The 24,233-nt window shown below is 43.4% G+C and overlaps 1 protein-coding gene and 1 long non-coding RNA gene across 2 annotated transcripts in view; one reads left to right on the top strand and one right to left on the bottom strand.

Annotated features, from left to right (window-relative positions):
- Nucleotides 1-1,069: 1,069 nt before the first annotated feature.
- LOC146499035 (uncharacterized) overlaps nucleotides 1,070-24,233 on the top strand; it is a 96,853-nt gene continuing 73,689 nt past the window's right edge. The window contains exons 1-2 of the long non-coding RNA XR_014870074.1: nucleotides 1,070-1,457; nucleotides 1,534-1,663. This is a non-coding gene — a long non-coding RNA (uncharacterized LOC146499035). The remainder of the gene's footprint in view (nucleotides 1,458-1,533; nucleotides 1,664-24,233) is intronic.
- Nucleotides 6,971-23,606, bottom strand: LOC146499042 (uncharacterized). The gene is made up of 9 exons (XM_085138256.1): nucleotides 22,920-23,606; nucleotides 22,647-22,814; nucleotides 22,425-22,535; nucleotides 18,208-18,907; nucleotides 16,088-16,299; nucleotides 15,815-15,982; nucleotides 15,593-15,703; nucleotides 10,064-12,075; nucleotides 6,971-9,979 (listed from the first exon to the last, which is right to left on the bottom strand). The coding sequence occupies exons 1-9, from the start codon at nucleotides 23,101-23,103 to the stop codon at nucleotides 8,078-8,080; spliced, it is 5,568 nt and encodes a 1,855-aa protein (XP_084994382.1). The 5' UTR covers nucleotides 23,104-23,606; the 3' UTR covers nucleotides 6,971-8,077.

The following is a 24,233-nucleotide window of genomic DNA, read 5'->3' as shown; positions in this document are numbered from 1 at the left end:
GCTCCACGCAAGATCTCATCCCGTGGGGTCAAAATGATCATGAGAACGGTGAGCAAAGATCCCAGAACCACACGGAGGGACCTGGTGAATGACCTGCAGAGAGCTGGGACCAAAGTAACAAAGGTCACCATCAGTAACACACTACAACGGCAGGGAATCAAATCCCGCAGTGCCAGACGTGTTCCGCTGCTGAAGCCAGTGCATGTCCAGGCCCATCTGAAGTTTGCCAGAGAGCACATGGATGATACAGCAGAGGATTGGGAGAATGTCATGTGGTCAGATGAAACCAAAGTAGAACTTTTTGGTATAAACTCAACTCGTCGTGTTTGGAGTAAGAAGAATACTGAGTTGCATCCCAAGAACACCATACCTACTGTGAAGCATGGGGGTGGAAACATCATGCTATGGGGCTGTTTTTCTGCCAAGGGGACAGGACGACTGATCCGTGTTAAGGACAGAATGAATGGGGCCAAGTATCGTGAGATTTTGAGCCAAAACCTCCTTCCATCAGTGAGAACTTTGAAGATGAAACGAGGCTGGGTCTTCCAACATGACAATGATCCAAAACACACCGCCCGGGCAACAAAGGAGTGGCTCCGTAAGAAGCATTTGAAAGTCCTGGAGTGGCCTAGCCAATCTCCAGACCTCAACCCCATAGAAAATCTGTGGCGGGAGTTGAAAGTCCGTGTTGCTCGGCGACAGCCCCAAAACATCACTGCTCTTGAGAAGATCTGCATGGAGGAATGGGCCAAAATACCAGCTACTGTGTGTGCAAACCTGGTAAAGACCTATAGTAAACGTTTGACCTCTGTTATTGCCAACAAAGGTTATGTTACAAAGTATTGAGTTGTATTTTTGTTATTGACCAAATACTTATTTTCCACCCTGATTTACGAATAAATTCTTTACAAATCCTACCATGTGAATTCATGGATTTTTTTTTCACATTCTGTCTCTCACAGTTGAAGTGTACCTCTGGTGCAAATTACTGACCTCTGTCATCATTTTAAGTGGGGGAACTTGCACAATCGGTGGCTGACTAAATACTTTTTTGCCCCACTGTACGTACCGAGTAAACCCGCGTCATGAAACATGAGCAGGGGCTCATAGGAGGCTTCCACAGCTATGACCTAAAAACAATATCTGTTTACCACCAAGTAAGGTAATGCACACACTACAATGAGTAAACACCTACCAGCCACGATGGAGGCTTCAGAATGATCTCTGCAACACCAAGGGGAAGTCAGGTGACCAAAAAGGAGATCACAGGTAAGCGATCCAGGAATGCTCAAATGGCCACTATTTATACTAGCGCCCCCTAATGCGCCAGGCTGAAAGTGGGTTGAACCAAGGAATAACATTCCTCCTGCCACACGTGCATTCAGCGCAAAGCAGCAGTAAATGCTGGCACACTGCGACGGACTGATCAGCAAGAGCAGATCATATGACAGCTACAGGTATGCTCTCGCTTAACCTCAGATTCCCTCCGAGTACTGGAATTTGTGTTAATATAGTTTTTGCGGCCTGTTGTAGCGCGGCAGTTTGTTTTATTCCGACGTTGCGGAGAGAGGTGCTCGTGTTATCCCCACCAGTGAGAGTATAGCGCCTCCGGTCCTGGGGTAAGCCGTTAAAACTACTTTTATTAGCATTCATAGCTATAAGAGTCTAAGGTTATATTTATCTGTTTTAGGGTTTGATTGCTGTATTCACCTCTCCGTGGCAAATCGCCCAACCTAAATCGGAGGAGTGAAACACCTTCCCAGCCGCTGTTGTGAGGACTCCTCCTCGGTGGAGCCTGCTGTCTTGTCTCGTCTTGTCTTGTTTTAGCTTGTCTTATCTTGTTTTTATTAAGTAGGCTTACCTTTTTCTGGTTTGCCTGGTTTTATTCTATTTTATTCTGGACTGTTGCTCGTACCCACGCTTCTGTGATTGGGCTGAAGCGACCCTCTGCCCGAGTGTCGTGCTGGGACTTTAAATCGCCTCGGTTGCCGGTCTCAGCCGGTGGGGAGCCAGACCGGCTTGCGATTGAGGATAATTACTACCAGCACGAGTGGTAGTTTGACCCGTGGGGTATAAGCCTTCCTGCGTGTGTGGTGCAGAATGTGCCGTGAAAATTTAATAAATGACAAATTAAAAAGGCATGAACATTTTTTTTGTATCGAAAAAATATCGAACCGTGACACCAAAGTATCGAACCAAACCGAAGGTCAGGGGGGAGATATCATTACCCCCACCCGAGATTGGGTACATAGCCCCAAGTGCGACAGGAGAAGGATCGTTGAGTGCGAGAGGAACTGACCTGAAAGATAGGATCATGGCCAAGCTTGAAACCTGGACCCCCCGTTGCCGGTTACCAAGATTAGGTGAAGTACCCTCAGAAGGTCTGCTAGATGATGTTAATGCAGCACTACGGACGATACCTACAACCACGATTACCGACACTAACAAGCTGATCTACAATACGGCAGCAGTGATCAGTGAGATGCTTGGCTACAAGTTGAACAGCCACAAGGGGCAGTACCCTCCATGGAGAAGGAGGGTAAGGAGGTAGAGGGCAAGATCAAAGTAGCACGGAGGGAGGTTAGCCAACTAACGGAGTTGCAGAAAGGTGCGACAACGAAGGTGCATAAGAAATACAGCAAGCTGTCCATACCTGAGGCCTTGGAAACTGCCAAGCAAAGACTCACAGCCTTGGCCAGCCGCTTGAGGAGGTACACCAGAGAGAGGACACCAGGAGAATAAGGACACCAGGAGAATAAACCAGCTGTTCTCCACAGAACCAGCAAAGGTGTACTCTCAGTGGCAAGGGAACAATAATAAGAGAACAGCACCACCAAGGCTGGAGACGGAGCAATACTGGAAGAGCATATGGGAGAAGGACACAACCCATAACGGCAATGCTCAGTGGCTAGTGGATCTGAGGGCAGACCATAGCGACCTCCCTGAACAAGGTCCAGTAACCATCACAGTGGCAGATATCCAAGAAAGGGTCTCCAGTATGAAGAGTTGGACAGCACCAGGGCCCGACATGGTTCACGCCTACTGGCTAAAGAAGCTGACTGCACTCCACGAGCGTCTGGCAGCACAAATGAACCAGCTGCTAGTTAACGAGGGACACCCGGAATGGCTAACCGAAGGTCGGACGGTCCTGATCCCCAAGGACCCCAAGAAGGGACCAGTCCCCTCGAACTACCAACCAATAACCTGCCTCAGTACTACATGGAAGCTCCTGTCAGGCATCATATCGGCTAAGATGAACAGGCACATGGGTCAATACATGAGCGGGGCACAGAAAGGAATTGGCAAGAATACCAGAGGCGCAAAACACCAGCTACTGGTAGACAGAACAGTCAGCCGAGACTGCAAGACCAGACTAACCAACCTGTGCACTGCCTGGATTGATTACAAGAAGGCCTATGACTCAATGCCCCACAGCTGGATACTAGAATGCCTAGAATTGTACAAGATCAATGGGACCCTAAGAGCCTTCATCAGGAACTCAATGGGGATGTGGCGTACAACACTAGAGGCCAACTCCAAGCCCATAGCACAAGTCACCATCAAGTGCGGGATCTACCAAGGAGATGCTCTGTCCCCACTGCTTCTGTCCCCACTGCTGTTCTGCATAGGCCTGAACCCCCTCAGTGAGATCATTAACAAGACTGGCTACGGATACCGACTACGGAACGGAGCAGTTGTCAGCCACCTCCTGTACATGGATGACATCAAGCTGTATGCCAAGAGTGAACAAGACATCGATTCACTGATCCACACTACCAGGCTATACAGCAATGACATTGGAATGTCGTTCGGGCTGGAGAAGTTTAGTCGGATGGTAACAAAGAGAGGGAAGGTAGTCAGAACTGAGGGGATTGAACTACCAGAAGGCAACATTGCAGACGTAGAGGACAGTTACAAGTACCTGGGGATCCCGCAGGCGAATGGGAACCATGAAGAGGCCGCTAGGAAAGCTGCAACCACCAAGTACCTGCAGAGGGTCAGGCAAGTCCTGAGGAGTCAGTTGAACGGTAAGAACAAGATCCGGGCCATCAACACGTACGCCCTGCCCGTGATCAGGTACCCTGCTGGGATAATAGGCTGGCCAAAGGAGAAGATAGAAGCCACTGACATAAAGACAAGAAAGCTCCTTACCATGCATGGAGGGTTTCACCCCAAGTCCAGCACCCTGAGGCTGTACGCTAAGCGGAAGGAAGGGGGCCGGGGACTGGTGAGTGTCAGCACCACAGTCCAGGATGAGACAACGAACATCCAAGAATACATCACGAAGATGGCCCCAACTGACAGCGTGCTCAGTGAATACCTCAGGCAGCAGAAACCCAAGAAAGAGGAGGGAGACGAGGAACCATCATGGAAGGACAGGCCCCTGCACGGTATGTACCACCGTACATACCGTAGGATTTCTGTATATCCAGAAATCCTACCAGTGGCTGGGCAAAGCTGGACTGAAAGATAGCACAGAGGCACTAATCATGGCAGCACAAGAACAAGCTCTGAGTACAAGATCCATAGAGGCTGGGGTCTATCACACCAGGCAAGACCCCAGGTGCAGGCTGTGTAAAGATGCCCCAGAGACAATCCAGCACATAATAGCAGGGTGCAAGATGCTAGCAGGCAAGGCATACATGGAACGCCATAACCAAGTGGCCGGCATAGTGTACAGGAACATCTGTGCCGAGTATAACCTGGAAGTCCCGAGGTCAAAATGGGAAATGCCCCCAAGGGTGGTGGAGAATGACCGAGCTAAGATCCTGTGGGACTTCCAGATACAGACGGACAAAATGGTGGTGGCTAACCAACCGGACATAGTGGTAGTAGACAAACAGAAGAAGATGGCCGTAGTGATCGATTCGGTTCCGAATGACAGCAATATCAGGAAGAAGGAACACGAGAAGCTGGAGAAATACCAAGGGCTCAGAGAAGAGCTTGAGAGGATGTGGAGGGTGAAGGTATCGGTGGTCCCCGTGGTAATCGGAGCACTAGGTGCGGTGACTCCCAAGCTAGGCGAGTGGCTCCAGCAGATCCCGGAAATAACATCGGAGATCTCTGTCCAGAAGAGCGCAGTCCTGGGAACAGCTAAGATACTGCGCAGGACCCTCAAGCTCCCAGGCCTCTGGTAGAGGACCTGAGCTTGAAGGATAAACCGCCCGCAGGGGCTTGCTGGGTGTGGTGTTTTTTTGTTTTTTTTTGTATGTATGTATTTTGTTTTTTTACACCTGTCTATATATTTTGCGTTGACCATAACATACATAATATATATATATTGTTTGAGCTCCATTTCTGTTTCCTGTGTTTTATTCACACACTAGGCTCCGTAGCCGAAGCTACTTCTGATAGCTCATTATCTATGAAGCTGCAGTCAGGAGCCCTGGTCCTTTACCGCGTTACATAAGACCAGAGGTTTTGGTCTAAGTTGACTGATAAATTCGCTTCCCATTTTGCAATGGGAAGTGATATTGATTCATTGATGTTTTAGAAAACATTCTGTATAGTTTGGACAGTAATTTGGGGGTTATAAGAGCAAGAAATTGTACCACACTTAGTGGTGTTTGTAATTCAACTTGACCAGGTTTATATTTCTTTTTTTACTATGATTTAATTAGTTGATATTCTAATAATCTTTTTCTGTTGATCCCATATTGTGTCATCTAAGAAGGTATGTTTTAGCCATCCTGAGATAAACTGAAGCCTGTTGGCTAAGAAGTAGTGTTGAAACCATATCCTGGGTAGGGTGAACGGTCACCTCAATGGTCTTCTCATAGGGGTTTTCTGAATCGCTCTTTGTCTGGTCCCTTACCCAGGGCCAATTTGCCATGGGAGACCCTACCACGGGGGCAAAAGCCCCCTTCCAACATAGCCCCCTGCCAAAAGCCCCCTGCCACACAAACCCCTTGTGATGGGGTGGTGAAATGTGATTCATTTACAAAACTACTGGTTTAAAATAACATAAAACAAAAATTGCAGTTAAAAATAACAGTTAATAAAATGACAGCAAATGAGACGGGCTATGATTGTGCTTGCCTTTCAAACACAAAGACAGGATTGTATTTTTTTTTTCTGTGTTTTAGGTCCCTCACACCTTTCAGAAGCTACTAATATTAAATTGTATGTTCTATGAATGTTTTTAGGGAGTCTGCCCCTAAGTCACCAGACACTTTGTCAGAGCTTGCATCACTGAATTTTCCTTCTCCAGATTCAGAAGAGTTCCACCTCCTTTGTGGCCTATTGCTAATGACCTTTTCTTTGTCGAAGCCATCCATCCATCAGCTGCTGACCTCCCTCCAGCGGAGTCTCCTTTTTGGTTTCCATAATGTTTAAATTATCAAATGATTACTATTAAATCACGTTCTTTTCAATTCTTTTGGCGAAAGAGAAAGACTGAACTCAGAGTGGTAGAGCTCAAAAAAATAATCTTTATTTTACATTTCTGGAAATGGAGACGGAACACACATGCTCAGGTCTGAATTTTCTGCAGCTAAATCCATATATATATATATATATTTCTGCACTACGTCACACCGACACACCGTTTACTTAGTTCCTCTTTTTTTGTGTCTGGTTTCCTGTGCAGCTCTGCACTAAACTTCTCCTTTCTTTACTTCCCCTTTCTAAAGTCTGTTGCCAGATCGACCTGTCACCCTCTGACCTAGTTGTTTCCAAAAGACAATATAATCAGAAAATAAGCATTAAGAATATATATTTATATCGTAACATTACATAAAGTTTTCTGTACTTAATTTTAAAAAGGGGAAAGCCATTCAAATTCTGAAGTAAAAAAAAGCTAAATGAACATTCTCCAAGTGTGGTGATTTCATATTTATTATCTGGGATGTTTAAAGACTTTTCTGCTTGGTTGCAAACCTGCCTAAATTCATATTAGTTATTACTTCCATTACAACAATTAATTTTGGTTCTTGTGACATGATATGTACTACTATGTGTGATCGATACACATTTAGGAAGCTTATTTCTTATCAACCACTCCAAACCCTTTAGACATTATAAAAAGAAACAAATAGTTAGTGCCTGTTAGAACCACTAAAGATCCGAGGACAACATAATTGAAACCTGATAACTAGAAACAGAGATTACATTCGTTTAAAAAGAATATATAATTCAACACATCCCCCTTCCTTTTAAATTATCAAAATTTGTATATCTATTAGGGAAATGTACTAGCAGTTAGAAAAGCTAGCAAAAAACATTAACTTTCTTAATAATGAAATATTGTTGAATAGTGTGAAATATATAATTTCATTAAAGAAACTTTGAAATATCTTATAGGTACGGTAATTCATGTAGAAAAACAATTCGTTGCATTAATAGTTTTATTAGGGTGAAGAGAGTAAAAGTCTACATTCAGGGGAAACCAGAGTATCTCATCTTAAATAACATATGGTTAATATATTCTGTAATTTTATAAATGTTAAAAGTGGGGCCATGTGTTACCATCAATATGATTGAGAAAATTCAAGAAAATAAGTGACAGTCGGGACAATCATAACATTATACAAAACAAATATACTGCCATAGCTTTCTTTATTCCCCTTGCCATCAATGGGATATTTCCAAAGCAAAAAAACAAACCCCATCATACTGTGTGTTGAAAACTTTATCATGGTCATAGTTGTAATCCTTCGGCTTTTTTTTTTTGGTGTATATACAGTGACTAGTTTTAGAAATGCTGTCATTGAATTACATATAACAAAAATCCCAAGTAACTAGTTTGGTTGTCTATTTCTGTATGTATATTTCTGTTCCTACTATTGCACACTATTACATTTTTCAAGACATTTGCATAATGAGTTTAATAAATAGATAAATATATTTGTGGGTAAATATTAAATAGATATTACACTTTATAAGTCACAAGGGTAATTGTTTGTTAAATAGTTATCCATGCTAAGGTTTACCCAGACCCTTTTACTTACATCTGAAGTGAATGAAGCTTAAATCCCAACTAAACAGGAAAAGAAGAAGTAAACAGTAACATAAAAAAAAAAAATCTTCCTTTCACAGTTTTAGTGTTTTTATGGGGTTTCCATCCATGATTTACCATTTAATAGATGGTAAAGACAAAGGGTGCCAGTAATAGAGGGATTACATTCATTCTGACCGAAGATGCGTGACTTTTTGTCGTTGTGGATGACATAGCTGTTGTAGGTTTTTTCGTGGTTGTTGTTGCAGCTGTTGTCATAGTTGGAGCAGCTGTTGGTGGTGGTGGAGCTGCAGTTATTGTTGTTGTAGCAGCAGTTGTTGTTGTTGGAGCGGCTGTTGTTGTTGTTGGAGCAGCAGTTGTTGTGGTTGGAGCGGCTGCTGTTGTTGTGGTTTGAGCAACTGCTGCTGTTGTGGTTGGGGCAGCTGCTGTTGTTGTGGTTGGAGCGGCTGCTGTTGTTGTGGTTGGAGCGGCTGCTGTTGTTGTGGTTGGAGCAGCAGTTGTTGTTGGAGCAGCAGAAGTTGTTGATGGAGCAGCAGCAGTTGTTGTTGTAAGAGCAGCAGTTGTTGTGGTTGGAGCGGCTGCTGCTGTTGTGGTTGGAGCGGCGGCTGCTGTTGTGGTTGGAGCGGCTGCTGTTGTGGTTGGAGCGGCTGCTGCTGTTGTGGTTGGAGCGGCTGCTGTTGTGGTTTTAGCGGCTGTTGTTGTTGGAGCAGCAGTTGTTGTGGTTGGAGCGGCTGCTGTTGTTGTGGTTTGAGCAACTGCTGCTGTTGTGGTTGGGGCAGCTGCTGCTGATGTGGTTGGAGCGGCTGCTGCTGTTGTGGTTGGAGCGGCTGCTGTTGTTGTGGTTGGAGCAGCAGTTGTTGTTGGAGCAGCAGAAGTTGTTGATGGAGCAGCAGCAGTTGTTGTTGTAAGAGCAGCAGTTGTTGTGGTTGGAGAGGCTGCTGCTGTTGTGGTTGGAGCGGCGGCTGCTGTTGTTGTTGGAGCGGCTGCTGTTGTGGTTGGAGCGGCTGCTGTTGTGGTTTTAGCGGCTGTTGTTGTTGGAGCAGCAGTTGTTGTGGTTGGAGCGGCTGCTGCTGTTGTGGTTGGAGCAGCGGCTGCTGTTGTGGTTGGAGCGGCTGCTGTTGTGGTTGGAGTGGCTGCTGTTGTGGTTTTAGCGGCTGTTGTTGTTGGAGCAGCAGTTGTGGTTGGAGCGGCTGCTGTTGTTGTGGTTTGAGCAACTGCTGCTGTTGTGGTTGGGGCAGCTGCTGCTGTTGTGGTTAGAGCGGCTGCTGCTGTTGTGGTTGGAGCAACTGCTGCTGTTGTGGTTGGGGCAGCTGCTGTTGTTGTGGTTGGAGCGGCTGCTGTTGTTGTGGTTGGAGCAGCAGTTGTTGTTGGAGCAGCAGAAGTTGTTGATGGAGCAGCAGCAGTTGTTGTTGTAAGAGCAGCAGTTGTTGTGGTTGGAGCGGCTGCTGTTGTGGTTTTAGCGGCTGTTGTTGTTGGAGCAGCAGTTGTTGTGGTTGGAGCGGCTGCTGTTGTTGTGGTTGGAGCGGCGGCTGCTGTTGGAGCAGCAGAAGTTGTTGATGGAGCAGCAGCAGTTGTTGTTGTAATAGCAGCAGTTGTTGTGGTTGGAGCGGCTGCTGTTGTGGTTTTAGCGGCTGTTGTTGTTGGAGCAGCAGTTGTTGTGGTTGGAGCGGCTGCTGTTGTTGTGGTTGGAGCGGCGGCTGCTGCTGTTGTGGTTGGAGCGGCTGCTGCTGTTGTGGTTGGAGCAGCAGTTGTTGTTGGAGCAGCAGAAGTTGTTGATGGAGCAGCAGCAGTTGTTGTTGTAAGAGCAGCAGTTGTTGTGGTTGGAGCGGCTGCTGTTGTGGTTTTAGCGGCTGTTGTTGTTGGAGCAGCAGTTGTTGTGGTTGGAGCGGCTGCTGTTGTTGTGGTTGGAGCGGCGGCTGCTGTTGGAGCAGCAGAAGTTGTTGATGGAGCAGCAGCAGTTGTTGTTGTAAGAGCAGCAGTTGTTGTGGTTGGAGCGGCTGCTGTTGTGGTTTTAGCGGCTGTTGTTGTTGGAGCAGCAGTTGTTGTGGTTGGAGCGGCTGCTGTTGTTGTGGTTGGAGCGGCGGCTGCTGCTGTTGTGGTTAGAGCGGCTGCTGCTGTTGTGGTTGGAGCAACTGCTGCTGTTGTGGTTGGGGCAGCTGCTGTTGTTGTGGTTGGAGCGGCTGCTGTTGTTGTGGTTGGAGCAGCAGTTGTTGTTGGAGCAGCAGAAGTTGTTGATGGAGCAGCAGCAGTTGTTGTTGTAAGAGCAGCAGTTGTTGTGGTTGGAGCGGCTGCTGTTGTGGTTTTAGCGGCTGTTGTTGTTGGAGCAGCTGCTGTTGTTGTGGTTGGAGCGGCTGCTGTTGTTGTGGTTGGAGCGGCGGCTGCTGTTGTTGTGGTTGGAGCAGCAGTTGTTGTTGGAGCAGCAGAAGTTGTTGATGGAGCAGCAGCAGTTGTTGTTGATGGAGCAGCAGTTGTTGTGGTTGGAGCGGCTGCTATTGTTGTGGTTGGAGCGGCAGCTGCTGTTGTGGTTGGAGCAGCTGCTGTTGTGGTTCGAGCTGCTGTTGTTGTCGTTGGAGCAGAAGTTGTTGTGGTTGGACCTGCAGTGGTTGTTGTTGGAGCAGCTGCTGTTGTTGTTGGAGCAACTGTTGTTGTGGTTGGGGCAGCAGTTGTTGTTGGAGCAGCAGTTGTTGTTGTTGGAGCAGCAGTTGTAGTGGTTGAAGCAACTGTTGTTGTTGTTGGAGCAGCTGTTGTTGTGGTTGGATTGGCTGTTGTTGTGGTTTGAGCGGCTATTGTTGTGGTTGGTGCCACAGTTGTTGTGGTTGGAGCAGCTGTTGTTGCGGTTGGAGCAGCAGTTGTTGTGGTTTGAGCAGCTGTTGTTGTTGTTGGAGCAGCAGTTGTAGTGGTTTGAGCAACTGTTGTTTGAGCAGCAGTTGTTGTGGTTGGAGCAGCTGTTGTTGTGGTTGGAGCAGCTGTTGTTGTTGTTGGAGCAGCTGTTGTTGTGGTTGGAGCAGCAGTTGTTGTTGTTGGAGCAACTGTTGTTGTGGTTGGAGCAGCTGTTGTTGTCGTTGGAGCAGCTGCTGTTGTGGTTGGAGCAGCAGTTGTTGTGGTTGTAGCGGCTGTGGTTGTTGTTGGAGCAGCAGATGTAGTGGTAGGAGCAACTGTTGTTGTTGTTGGAGCAGCTGTGGTTATTGTTGGAGCAGCAGTTGTTGTGGTTGGAGCAACTGTTGTTGTAGTTGGAGCAGCAGTTGTTGTTGTTGGAGCAACTGTTGTTGTGGTTGGAACAGCTGTGGTTGTTGTTGGAGCAGGTGTTGTCGTCGTTGGAGCAGCTGTTGTTGTTGTTGGAGCAGCTGTTGTTGCGGATGGAGCAGCAGTTGTAGTGGTAGGAGCAACTGTTGTTGTTGTTGGAGCAGCTGTGGTTATTGTTGGAGCAGCAGTTTTAGTGGTTGGAGCAACTGTTGTTGTAGTTGGAACAGCGGTTGTTGTGGTTGGAGCAGCTGTTGTAGTGGTTGGAGCCACAGTTGTTGTGGTTGTAGCGGCTGTGGTTGTGGTTGGAGCAACTGTTGTTGGAGCAACTGTTGTTGTGGTTGGAGCAGCTGTTGTTGTTGTGGTTGGAGCAGCAGTTGTTGTTGTTGGAGCAGCTGCTGTTGTTGTTGGAGCAACTGTTGTTGTGGTTGGGGCAGCAGTTGTTGTTGGAGCAGCAGTTGTTGTTGTTGGAGCAGCAGTTGTTGTTGTGGTTGGAGCAGCTGTGGTTATTGTTGGAGCAGCAGTTGTTGTGGTTGGAGCAACTGTTGTTGTAGTTGGAGCAGCAGTTGTTGTTGTTGGAGCAGCTGTGGTTGTGTTTGGAGCAGCAGTTGTTGTGGTTGGAGCAGCTGTTGTTGTGGTTGGAGCAGCAGTTGTAGTGGTTGGAGCAGCAGTTGTTGTGGTTGGAGCTGCAGTTGTAGTGGTTGGGTTGGCTGTGGTTGTGGTTGGTGCAGCAGTGGTCAAGGGTGAATTACAGATTGGTCCTGTTGTTATGTTACCAACGCTCTGCATGAAAGGTAGAGCTTTCAAGCTTGAGGCAGCTGCACACAGGTTTGTAGATGCACATCCGTTAGCTGTGAAAGTGTTGGTGCCGTCGGTCACTGCAGATGAAAAATGTTTATTGTCATGACATATCATATTTAAAGCATTAGTTAAGACATCTTAAAAATGAGTTTGCTGATATCAGGTGTTAAATCCTCCCAATTCTTTTATTCTTTGGGCTGAAGGAAGGACAATACTCGGTGTATAAATGCTCAATCAACAATCTTTTATTCCATACAATTCAACACTTTATGAGCACAAACCATCCGGATGGGGAGACATGCATGCAGAGGGGCACAGCAAATCTCAAAATGGTGGAGCGTTACCCAAAGCTTTTATAGCCTCTGTTGACCCCCACCTAGTCGTAAAAAGCCTAAACTTACATACCCTCTAACTCTCAGTGAGCCTGTGTTATGACCTTGGCTCCCTGTCTTTCTGACATAGAGAAAGCTGGGGGTAGAACTTCTGTGGAATGTGGTCTGTCTCCTCAACTATCAGAAAACAAGGCCCTCTGCACACAATATTCTCTTCTTAACTCAGCAGTATGACATGAAATGAAACAGTGTAACTCATTCACAGTAAATCAACAGTATAGGATAATATAGACATATCTAATAAATCTAATGATTTTCACAATTTCTTAATCCAGAGGTATAATGCAAATTAAAACTAAATACTAATTATACTCTCTATAATATGGAGTAGGGTGTGGCTTACAGCAGTATAATGATTCACACAGTTCGATTATAGGGATAGGATAACATATGATAAAATAAGAATCTTACACCAGTAATATTCATTATTATGTTGGTTTAGTGCCTTTTGCTAAGTCATAAGTCATGGTAAATGGTAAAAAAAAACTGATACATTTATTGTTGTCTTCTACTTTAATAAAGCCCCCAATTTAATTTTTCCACCAAGTCATATTTACCAGTTCAGACACACATTTACCTTTCCCTGCTCTTTCCCTGCTCCAGTCTGTTGTCCCAAAATGTTTTAAGAGGACCACCATCATCCCTGTCCCAAGGAAAACTAATGTGAGCTGCCTAAATAACTATCACCCAGTAGCACTCACATCCAATACGTGAGTGTTTTGAGCGCATAGTTAAAGCTCACATCACACCTTTACTCCCTGCTTCACTCGATCCCCTCCAGTTTGCCTACAGGCCAAACAGATCTACAGACGACACAATAGCAATTGCATTCCACACTGCCCTCTCGCACTTGGACCAGAAAAACATATATGTGCGGATGCTGTTCATAGACTATAGCTCTGCCTTCAACACCATCATACCATCAAGACTCATCGTGAAACTCCGTGATCTGAACATCAGCTCCTCCCTGTGCAGCTGGATCCTGGACTTCCTGACAGACAGACCTCAGGTGGTTCGGATCAGCAGCATCACCTAATCCACACTCACACTCAGCACAGGTGCCTCCCAGGGATGCGTGCTTAGCCCCCTGCTTACACCCTGTTCACCAACACACAGCTCCAACACCATCATCAAATTTGCAGACTCTACCATCATTGGCTGCATTTCTGATGGAGATGAGAAAGCATACAGGGCAGGGGTGAGAGCCCTGACATCATGGTGCCATGACAACAACCTCCTGCTTAACGTCAGCAAAACCAAGGAGCTCATTGTGGATTACAGGAGACTACAGAGAAGAAGGCACACGCCCATTCACATCGAAGGAGCAGAGGTGGAGAGAGTCAGCTTCTTCAGATTCCTAGGCATCTACATTTGCAAGGATCTGAGTTGGTCACACCATGTTGGTGTGATCACAAAAGCAGCAAGACAGCGGCTCTTCTTCCTCCGGCGCCTGAGAAGATTTGGCATGAACTCCAGAATACTTACCAACTTCTACTGATGCACCATTGAAAGTATTCTGACCAGCTGCATCACCACCTGGTATGGCAGATGTAACACTCCCGACCGCAAAGCTCTGCTGAGGGTGGGGAGATCAGCACAGCGCATCACCAGGACTGAGCTGCATGCTTTGCAGGATCTAAATAGATAGCCCTGCATGAGGAAGCGGATACTCTGATCCCAAGCACCCCAGCCTTTTCACACTCCTGCTGTCCGGCAGATGGTTCAGGAGCATTCAGAACTGCACTAGCAGACACAGGGATAGTTTTTACCCACAAGCCATCAGGCTTTTGAACTGCTGACACTCTTACACCAGCTGTCGTCATGGTGTACGGCCAATAACCTCCTCCTCAACACTTTAAAAACCAAAGAACTCATAATATACTTCAGAAGGAAAAAGGCAGAGACCCAACCACTATTTGTTAATGGGGACTGTGTAGAAAGGGTGGCAAGCTTCCGCTTCCTGGGAGTCAACATAGAGGAGAACCTTTCCTGGAGCATGAACACCTCCGAGCTGCTGTGAAAGGCCCAACAGAAACTGTACTTCCTGAGAATTCTCAGGAGGAATAACATCATACAGAGATTGCTGGTGTCCTTCTACAGAGCCACCATTGAGAGTGTTCGAACCTATTGCATATGCATCTGATACACTAGCTGCACAGTGGCTCAGAGGAAAGCACTCCAAGGGACCATTAACACCGCCCAAAAGAACACTGGCTGCCCTCTCCCCACACTGGAAGATCTACACCCGCTGTCTTAAAAAAGCCCAAAACATCATAAAAGATACCTCACATCCTGGCCACTCCCTGTTTGAACTGTTGCCCTCAGGCAGACGGTACAGAGCAATCAGTGTAAGGACTAATAGACTCAAACAGCTTTTATCCAACTGCAATAACACATCTGAATACTGCTACAAAAAAGTGTCCATCACACCACTCTTGTTTTAATCTATGCGCTGACTGAAGCATGTATGTGGGAATGTATGTGAATGTTTGTTGATACCTCTTATTAGTACTTTAAGTATTCTATTTATTTTATTATTGAATTTTATTGTTTTATTTATATTTTGATATTGTTAGGGGTGATGCATTGATTGGGAACCATTTTTAATTTCATTGTACCTGTGACAATGACAATAAAGATTCTGATTCTGATTCTGACCATTACACACTCCCTACAATTACTAGACTTTACACACTGCCACTTTATATCCTCACTGCATACTTTTTGCACAACTCTAAATACGAAACTGTAAATTCTGAACAACTGTCTCAAATTCTCTTAATATTAATACTTTAGTTTTTTGTTATTTGTTATCTTTATTATTATCATTATTATAATCATTGCTGTTGTTGTGGTTATTTTCTTTTTAAATATAACTGCAGACTTATATATGTTCATATAAAGCTGAGGAGCACGAGCCAAAGAATTTCACTACGGGTAAATGTGGCTACACTGTTTATATGTACATGACAATAAAACTTGAAACTCAGACAGCAGTTTTACAGTTAGCCTTTTTTGTGCTCTCTAACTGTTGTGCGCAACACTGATAATGCATGAGGTTAATTTGATGTTCAGAATCTTTCATGTTGACATGTGAACTCTAACCAAAAAATGTATAAAAAAATGTGTTTTTGAATTTATTTTAGGTATAAAAGCCAATTTAAAGATGATCTTTGTTAAAGTATACATGATGAAGACTCACTCATTGATTGAAAGCATTGGTCCTCCACTCCCTGACACTGTAATGGAGTGTCGCACAGAGGGGTGGAACAAACGTTACATAGTCGGCCATTACTTGACTGAGGAGCAGGAGCTGTAAAAGAAAAGAGCATCATTTCATTTCAGAACTGAGAACATTTCAGCAAATATCAGAATATTGTTTCGTATTGTGTCTTTAATAAAACACTTATAGATTTGTACTTACCAGCCAGAGTTGCTGAGTTGCAGTTATCTGTGTTGCAGCACGTGGCAGATGCAAGAGCACTTTGAACACCCAGGTCAACTGAAAATGTCTGAGAGCCCGTAGCTGGACACAGGGAGGAAGATGCACATGCCTTGTAGATTTGTGTTGCCGTAATTCCAGATGAAGTAGCTGCAAATTCAAAGTGTATTTTATGAATGTTGATGGAAAGTACACATAATTTCAAAGTCATTTAAATTTACTGAAGTTTATCACATAATATGAAGAGAAGATTACCTAAAATAGTAGCTGTGACACACATGGTGTCTGAAGAACATGGAAGTAGTGCTGTGCTTGAACACAACTTATCTGTGCAGCTTTGACACTGAAGGGCTCCAGCTGCAATCAGGAGAGAAACAATAAAAGGATTGAAGTTATAATGAAAAATGAAAGGTTTTAAAATACCCCAGCATACTAGCATAATTAAAGAATCTTTAGCTCTTTGATTTCTTTACACTGTTACACAGATTGATGAAATGCAGTTAATCTCTTTAACATGTGTATAAATATTTTTAATAAAGTCGACATGAAACACTACATTAAAGTTAATTTAAGGTTAATCTATTAAGGATAATTTACACCATGGAGGCCTGCTCTAAAAACCTTCCAACATTTAACAGTTTGTAAAACTATATTTAAAATGTTATCATTTTTATGGCATGTGTAGCACCACCTAGTGTGAGAAAAGAATCTGACCACTAGATGCGATCAGCAATATGAAATATTAAGGTGGACTTAAACTCCCAGTTATCTCTGGGTTAAACCTGTTTTCCCAATCACAAACAGTTCACGTGATAACAGGTTGTGACATCCACATCACAAACTGAACAAAGTGTTAAGCCATCCATCAAGATGTCCACACTGAAAGAAATGTGCACTTCCCAGTTTTGCTCAGCATGAAGTAGAACTTATCCACTCAGTGAAATGATTTGGTGAAAGTAAAAGATTTCCACATCAGTTTGCCAAACAGATTCAAAAACAGAATTTATAAACTAAAACAAAATGTATGGCATATCTTTTTCAGAGCCTCTTGGGTTTTTTTTTTTTGTTTTTTTTTGTTTGCTTGTTTGCTCTTTAATTGGGTGTATCACGCTCATTGATCTATTTTCTCTACACATATGCTGACAGATATTTGGTTTCCTGATAATTAGGGATGCAACGATACCAATTTTTTCAAACCGATACGATACCGATACTTGGATCTGAGTACTTGCCGATACAGAGTACAAAAACCGATACTTCTACCACACACACACACACACACACACACAAATGCAATGAATTGGAAGACAGGTTTTATTTTATTCTCTGCCGATAAAAAATTAAATCTTAATATAAATGACCACAAAAAAATTTCAAGTGAAAAATAAGCACTTCTGTTAAATTATTGCAGAGTCTCCACATTGCAATTTAACAAAATATCGCTAAACTATTGGCACTGTCTCGAGCTTTCAGAATAATAAATAAACACTTTTGTTTGGAATAAAATAAATGCAAATTAGGTTTGAGAATAAAATAAACTTTTAAATTACAAACAAACAAAATAACGAAAGTATTTGGCATTGACGAATAAACTCCTCATCTGCCCGTGGATCATCAGTCCACTGTGCCGTTAAACCGAGGCCTGACATCGCGCACACACTGCTTGTCTTTACCTCTTCAGAAAGTTTTGGCACCATTATCTCTCTGATGTATGGGCGGTTGGGAATTTCATATTGCAGCTCAAGTATGCTGAGAAGACGATGCAATCCTATGTTTTCCACAGCCGGCATTGGCTGGTCATCCAGAGCGATAAAATGAGTCAGAGCCTCTGTTATTTTAACTGCCCGTGGATTTTCTCTTGACATTTTTCATCGCTTTTCCAAAACCTGAGTTAAAGTTGGCTGTTCCGGTCCACACTGCTGACATTTTGTTTAGCCTAGCTACAGCAGCCTCCAGTTTCTCTTTTTTATCTGGAGCCGCCAGTCTCACTCGCCTAACCCTGTGCCTGTTTAGCGCAGGATGTCCCCCTAGTGGCCAATCTAAAAATCTACAACAGAGATGACAAGCCACCCTCTGATTAATGAAATAAGTTGGTATCGGTTCATGGTATCGGTTAACTTTTATGAGTATGAGTACACACATATTTTACAGTATCGGCCCCGATACCCGATACCAGTATCGGTATCGGTGCATCCCTACTGATAATGCTTTGAGAGGAAACTTAGTTATGTTTGTGGTGTGATGCTCATGTAGTTACCTAATCTTGTAAACTGTTTGGATGTTCTTGGAAAATGACATTTAATATCTATATAAAATAAACTTTAAGGTTTTCTTTTTCTTTTATTGTAAAATTTAGACTTTAAATGTTTAAATTAAATCCTGAATGACAAGAAAAAGAGCAGTTACCTGTGCTGGAGAGTGCCCAAAGGACAGTGGTTGGAGCAACTGTTGTTGTGGTTGGAGCAGCAGTTGTTGTGGTTGGAGCAGCTGTTGTTGTGGTTGGAGCAGCTGTGGTTGTTGTTTGAGCAACTGTTGTTGTGGTTGGAGCAGCAGTTGTTGTGGTTGGAGCAGCTGTTGTTGTGGTTGGAGCAGCTGTTGTTGTGGTTGGAGAAGCCGTTGTAGTGGTTGGAGCAACTGTTGTTGTGGTTGGAGCAACTGTTGTTGTGGTTGGAGCAGCAGTTGTTGTGGTTGGAGCAGCTGTTGTTGTGGTTGGAGCAGCAGTTGTTGTGGTTGGAGCAGCTGTGGTTGTGGTTGGAGCAGCTGTTGTTGTGGTTGGAGCAGCAGTTGTTGTGGTTGGAGCAGCAGTTGTAGTGGTTGGAGCAGCAGTTGTTGTGGTTGGAGCTGCAGTTGTAGTGGTTGGAGCAGAAGTTGTTGTTGTGGTTGGAGCAGCTGTTGTGGTTGGGTTGGCTGTGGTTGTGGTTGGTGCAGCAGTGGTCAAGGGTGAACTACAGATTGGTCCTGTTGTTATGTTACCAACACTCTGCATGAAAGGTAGAGATTTCAAGCTTGAGGCAGCTGCACACAGGTTTGTAGATGCACATCCGTTAGCTGGGAAAGTGTTGGTGCCGTCGGTCACTGCAGATGAAAAATGTTTATTGTCATGACATATCATATTTAAAGCATTAGTTAAGACATCTTAAAAATGAGTTTGCTGATATCAGGTGTTAAATCCTCCCAATTCTTTTATTCTTTGGGCTGAAGGAAGGACAATACTCGGTGTATAAATGCTCAATCAACAATCTTTTATTCCATACAATTCAACACTTTATGAGCACAAACCATCCGGATGGGGAGACATGCATGCAGAGGGGCACAGCAAATCTCAAAATGGTGGAGCGTTACCCAAAGCTTTTATAGCCTCTGTTGACCCCCACCTAGTCGTAAAAAGCCTAAACTTACATACCCTCTAACTCTCAGTGAGCCTGTGTTATGACCTTGGCTCCCTGTCTTTCTGACATAGAGAAAGCTGGGGGTAGAACTTCTGTGGAATGTGGTCTGTCTCCTCAACTATCAGAAAACAAGGCCCTCTGCACACAATATTCTCTTCTTAACTCAGCAGTATGACATGAAATGAAACAGTGTAACTCATTCACAGTAAATCAACAGTACAGGATAATATAGACATATCTAATAAATCTAATGATTTTCACAATTTCTTAATCCAGAGGTATAATGCAAATTAAAACTAAATACTAATTATACTCTCTATAATATGGAGTAGGGTGTGGCTTACAGCAGTATAATGATTCACACAGTTCGATTATAGGGATAGGATAACATATGATAAAATAAGAATCTTACACCAGTAATATTCATTATTATGTTGGTTTAGTGCCTTTTGCTAAGTCATAAGTCATGGTAAATGGTAAAAAAAAAAACTGATACATTTATTGTTGTCTTCTACTTTAATAAAGCCCCCAATTTAATTTTTCCACCAAGTCATATTTACCAGTTCAGACACATTTACCTTTCCCTGCTCTTTCCCTGCTCCAGTCTGTTGTCCCAAAATGTTTTAAGAGGACCACCATCATCCCTGTCCCAAGGAAAACTAATGTGAGCTGCCTAAATAACTATCACCCAGTAGCACTCACATCCAATACGTGAGTGTTTTGAGCGCATAGTTAAAGCTCACATCACACCTTTACTCCCTGCTTCACTCGATCCCCTCCAGTTTGCCTACAGGCCAAACAGATCTACAGACGACACAATAGCAATTGCATTCCACACTGCCCTCTCGCACTTGGACCAGAAAAACACATATGTGCGGATGCTGTTCATAGACTATAGCTCTGCCTTCAACACCATCATACCCTCCAGACTCATCGTGAAACTCCGTGATCTGAACATCAGCTCCTCCCTGTGCAGCTGGATCCTGGACTTCCTGACAGACAGACCTCAGGTGGTTCGGATCAGCAGCATCACCTAATCCACACTCACACTCAGCACAGGTGCCTCCCAGGGATGCGTGCTTAGCCCCCTGCTTACACCCTGTTCACCAACACACAGCTCCAACACCATCATCAAATTTGCAGACTCTACCATCATTGGTTGCATTTCTGATGGAGATGAGAAAGCATACAGGGCAGGGGTGAGAGCCCTGACATCATGGTGCCATGACAACAACCTCCTGCTTAACGTCAGCAAAACCAAGGAGCTCATTGTGGATTACAGGAGACTACAGAGAAGAAGGCACACGCCCATTCACATCGAAGGAGCAGAGGTGGAGAGAGTCAGCTTCTTCAGATTCCTAGGCATCTACATTTGCAAGGATCTGAGTTGGTCACACCATGTTGGTGTGATCACAAAAGCAGCAAGACAGCGGCTCTTCTTCCTCCGGCGCCTGAGAAGATTTGGCATGAACTCCAGAATACTTACCAACTTCTACTGATGCACCATTGAAAGTATTCTGACCAGCTGCATCACCACCTGGTATGGCAGATGTAACACTCCCGACCGCAAAGCTCTGCTGAGGGTGGGGAGATCAGCACAGCGCATCACCAGGACTGAGCTGCATGCTTTGTAGGATCTAAATAGATAGCCCTGCATGAGGAAGCGGATACTCTGATCCCAAGCACCCCAGCCTTTTCACACTCCTGCTGTCCGGCAGATGGTTCAGGAGCATTCAGAACCGCACTAGCAGACACAGGGATAGTTTTTACCCACAAGCCATCAGGCTTTTGAACTGCTGACATTCTTACACCAGCTGTCGTCATGGTGTACGGCCAATAACCTCCTCCTCAACACTTCAAAAACCAAAGAACTCATAATATACTTCAGAAGGAAAAAGACAGAGACCCAACCACTATTTGTTAATGGGGACTGTGTAGAAAGGGTGGCAAGCTTCCGCTTCCTGGGAGTCAACATAGAGGAGAACCTTTCCTGGAGCATGAACACCTCCGAGCTGCTGTGAAAGGCCCAACAGAAACTGTACTTCCTGAGAATTCTCAGGAGGAATAACATCATACAGAGATTGCTGGTGTCCTTCTACAGAGCCACCATTGAGAGTGTTCGAACCTATTGCATATGCATCTGATACACTAGCTGCACAGTGGCTCAGAGGAAAGCACTCCAAGGGACCATTAACACCGCCCAAAAGATCACTGGCTGCCCTCTCCCCACACTGGAAGATCTACACCCGCTGTCTTAAAAAAGCCCAAAACATCATAAAAGATACCTCACATCCTGGCCACTCCCTGTTTGAACTGTTGCCCTCAGGCAGACGGTACAGAGCAATCAGTGTAAGGACTAATAGACTCAAACAGCTTTTATCCAACTGCAATAACACATCTGAATACTGCTACAAAAAAATGTCCATCACACCACTCTTGTTTTAATCTATGCGCTGACTGAAGCATGTATGTGGGAATGTATGTGAATGTTTGTTGATACCTCTTATTAGTACTTTAAGTATTCTATTTATTTTATTATTGAATTTTATTGTTTTATTTATATTTTGATATTGTTAGGGGTGATGCATTGATTGGGAACCATTTTTAATTTCATTGTACCTGTGACAATGACAATAAAGATTCTGATTCTGATTCTGACCATTACACACTCCCTACAATTACTAGACTTTACACACTGCCACTTTATATCCTCACTGCATACTTTTTGCACAACTCTAAATACGAAACTGTAAATTCTGAACAACTGTCTCAAATTCTCTTAATATTAATACTTTAGTTTTTTGTTATTTGTTATCTTTATTATTATCATTATTATAATCATTGCTGTTGTTGTGGTTATTTTCTTTTTAAATATAACTGCAGACTTATATATGTTCATATAAAGCTGAGGAGCACGAGCCAAAGAATTTCACTACGGGTAAATGTGGCTACACTGTTTATATGTACATGACAATAAAACTTGAAACTCAGACAGCAGTTTTACAGTTAGCCTTTTTTGTGCTCTCTAACTGTTGTGCGCAACACTGATAATGCATGAGGTTAATTTGATGTTCAGAATCTTTCATGTTGACATGTGAACTCTAACCAAAAAATGTATAAAAAAATGTGTTTTTGAATTTATTTTAGGTATAAAAGCCAATTTAAAGATGATCTTTGTTAAAGTATACATGATGAAGACTCACTCATTGATTGAAAGCATTGGTCCTCCACTCCCTGACACTGTAATGGAGTGTCGCACAGAGGGGTGGAACAAACGTTACATAGTCGGCCATTACTTGACTGAGGAGCAGGAGCTGTAAAAGAAAAGAGCATCATTTCATTTCAGAACTGAGAACATTTCAGCAAATATCAGAATATTGTTTCGTATTGTGTCTTTAATAAAACACTTATAGATTTGTACTTACCAGCCAGAGTTGCTGAGTTGCAGTTATCTGTGTTGCAGCACGTGGCAGATGCAAGAGCACTTTGAACACCCAGGTCAACTGAAAATGTCTGAGAGCCCGTAGCTGGACACAGGGAGGAAGATGCACATGCCTTGTAGATTTGTGTTGCCGTAATTCCAGATGAAGTAGCTGCAAATTCAAAGTGTATTTTATGAATGTTGATGGAAAGTACACATAATTTCAAAGTCATTGAAATTTACTGAAGTTTATCACATAATATGAAGAGAAGATTACCTAAAATAGTAGCTGTGACACACATGGTGTCTGAAGAACATGGAAGTAGTGCTGTGCTTGAACACAACTTATCTGTGCAGCTTTGACACTGAAGGGCTCCAGCTGCAATCAGGAGAGAAACAATAAAAGGATTGAAGTTATAATGAAAAATGAAAGGTTTTAAAATACCCCAGCATACTAGCATAATTAAAGAATCTTTAGCTCTTTGATTTCTTTACACTGTTACACAGATTGATGAAATGCAGTTAATCTCTTTAACATGTGTATAAATATTTTTAATAAAGTCGACATGAAACACTACATTAAAGTTAATTTAAGGTTAATCTATTAAGGATAATTTACACCATGGAGGCCTGCTCTAAAAACCTTCCAACATTTAACAGTTTGTAAAACTATATTTAAAATGTTATCATTTTTATGGCATGTGTAGCACCACCTAGTGTGAGAAAAGAATCTGACCACTAGATGCGATCAGCAATATGAAATATTAAGGTGGACTTAAACTCCCAGTTATCTCTGGGTTAAACCTGTTTTCCCAATCACAAACAGTTCACGTGATAACAGGTTGTGACATCCACATCACAAACTGAACAAAGTGTTAAGCCATCCATCAAGATGTCCACACTGAAAGAAATGTGCACTTCCCAGTTTTGCTCAGCATGAAGTAGAACTTATCCACTCAGTGAAATGATTTGGTGAAAGTAAAAGATTTCCACATCAGTTTGCCAAACAGATTCAAAAACAGAATTTATAAACTAAAACAAAATGTATGGCATATCTTTTTCAGAGCCTCTTGGGTTTTTTTTTTTTTTTTTTTTGTTTGCTTGTTTGCTCTTTAATTGGGTGTATCACGCTCATTGATCTATTTTCTCTACACATATGCTGACAGATATTTGGTTTCCTGATAATTAGGGATGCAACGATACCAATTTTTTCAAACCGATACGATACCGATACTTGGATCTGAGTACTTGCCGATACAGAGTACAAAAACCGATACTTCTACCACACACACACACACACACACACAAATGCAATGAATTGGAAGACAGGTTTTATTTTATTCTCTGCCGATAAAAAATTAAATCTTAATATAAATGACCACAAAAAAATTTCAAGTGAAAAATAAGCACTTCTGTTAAATTATTGCAGAGTCTCCACATTGCAATTTAACAAAATATCGCTAAACTATTGGCACTGTCTCGAGCTTTCAGAATAATAAATAAACACTTTTGTTTGGAATAAAATAAATGCAAATTAGGTTTGAGAATAAAATAAACTTTTAAATTACAAACAAACAAAATAACGAAAGTA

The sequence above is a fragment of the Neolamprologus multifasciatus genome, chromosome 17 (genome assembly GCF_963576455.1).
Source record: "Neolamprologus multifasciatus chromosome 17, fNeoMul1.2, whole genome shotgun sequence".
NCBI lineage: Eukaryota > Metazoa > Chordata > Actinopteri > Cichliformes > Cichlidae > Neolamprologus > Neolamprologus multifasciatus.
This window is presented reverse-complemented; position numbering and strand designations above follow the sequence as displayed.

Coding starts and splice junctions, on each gene's coding strand:
- LOC146499042 (XM_085138256.1), bottom strand. CDS start 23,103: ATGCTAGTATGCTGGGGTATTTTAAAACCTTTCATTTTTCATTATAAC. Junction 22,815..22,919: donor TGTCACAGCTACTATTTTAG/GTAATCTTCTCT, acceptor TTGAATTTGCAG/CTACTTCATCTGGAATTACG. Junction 9,980..10,063: donor CAACCACAACAGCAGCAGCC/GCTCTAACCACA, acceptor GCTCCAACAACA/ACAGCCGCTAAAACCACAAC.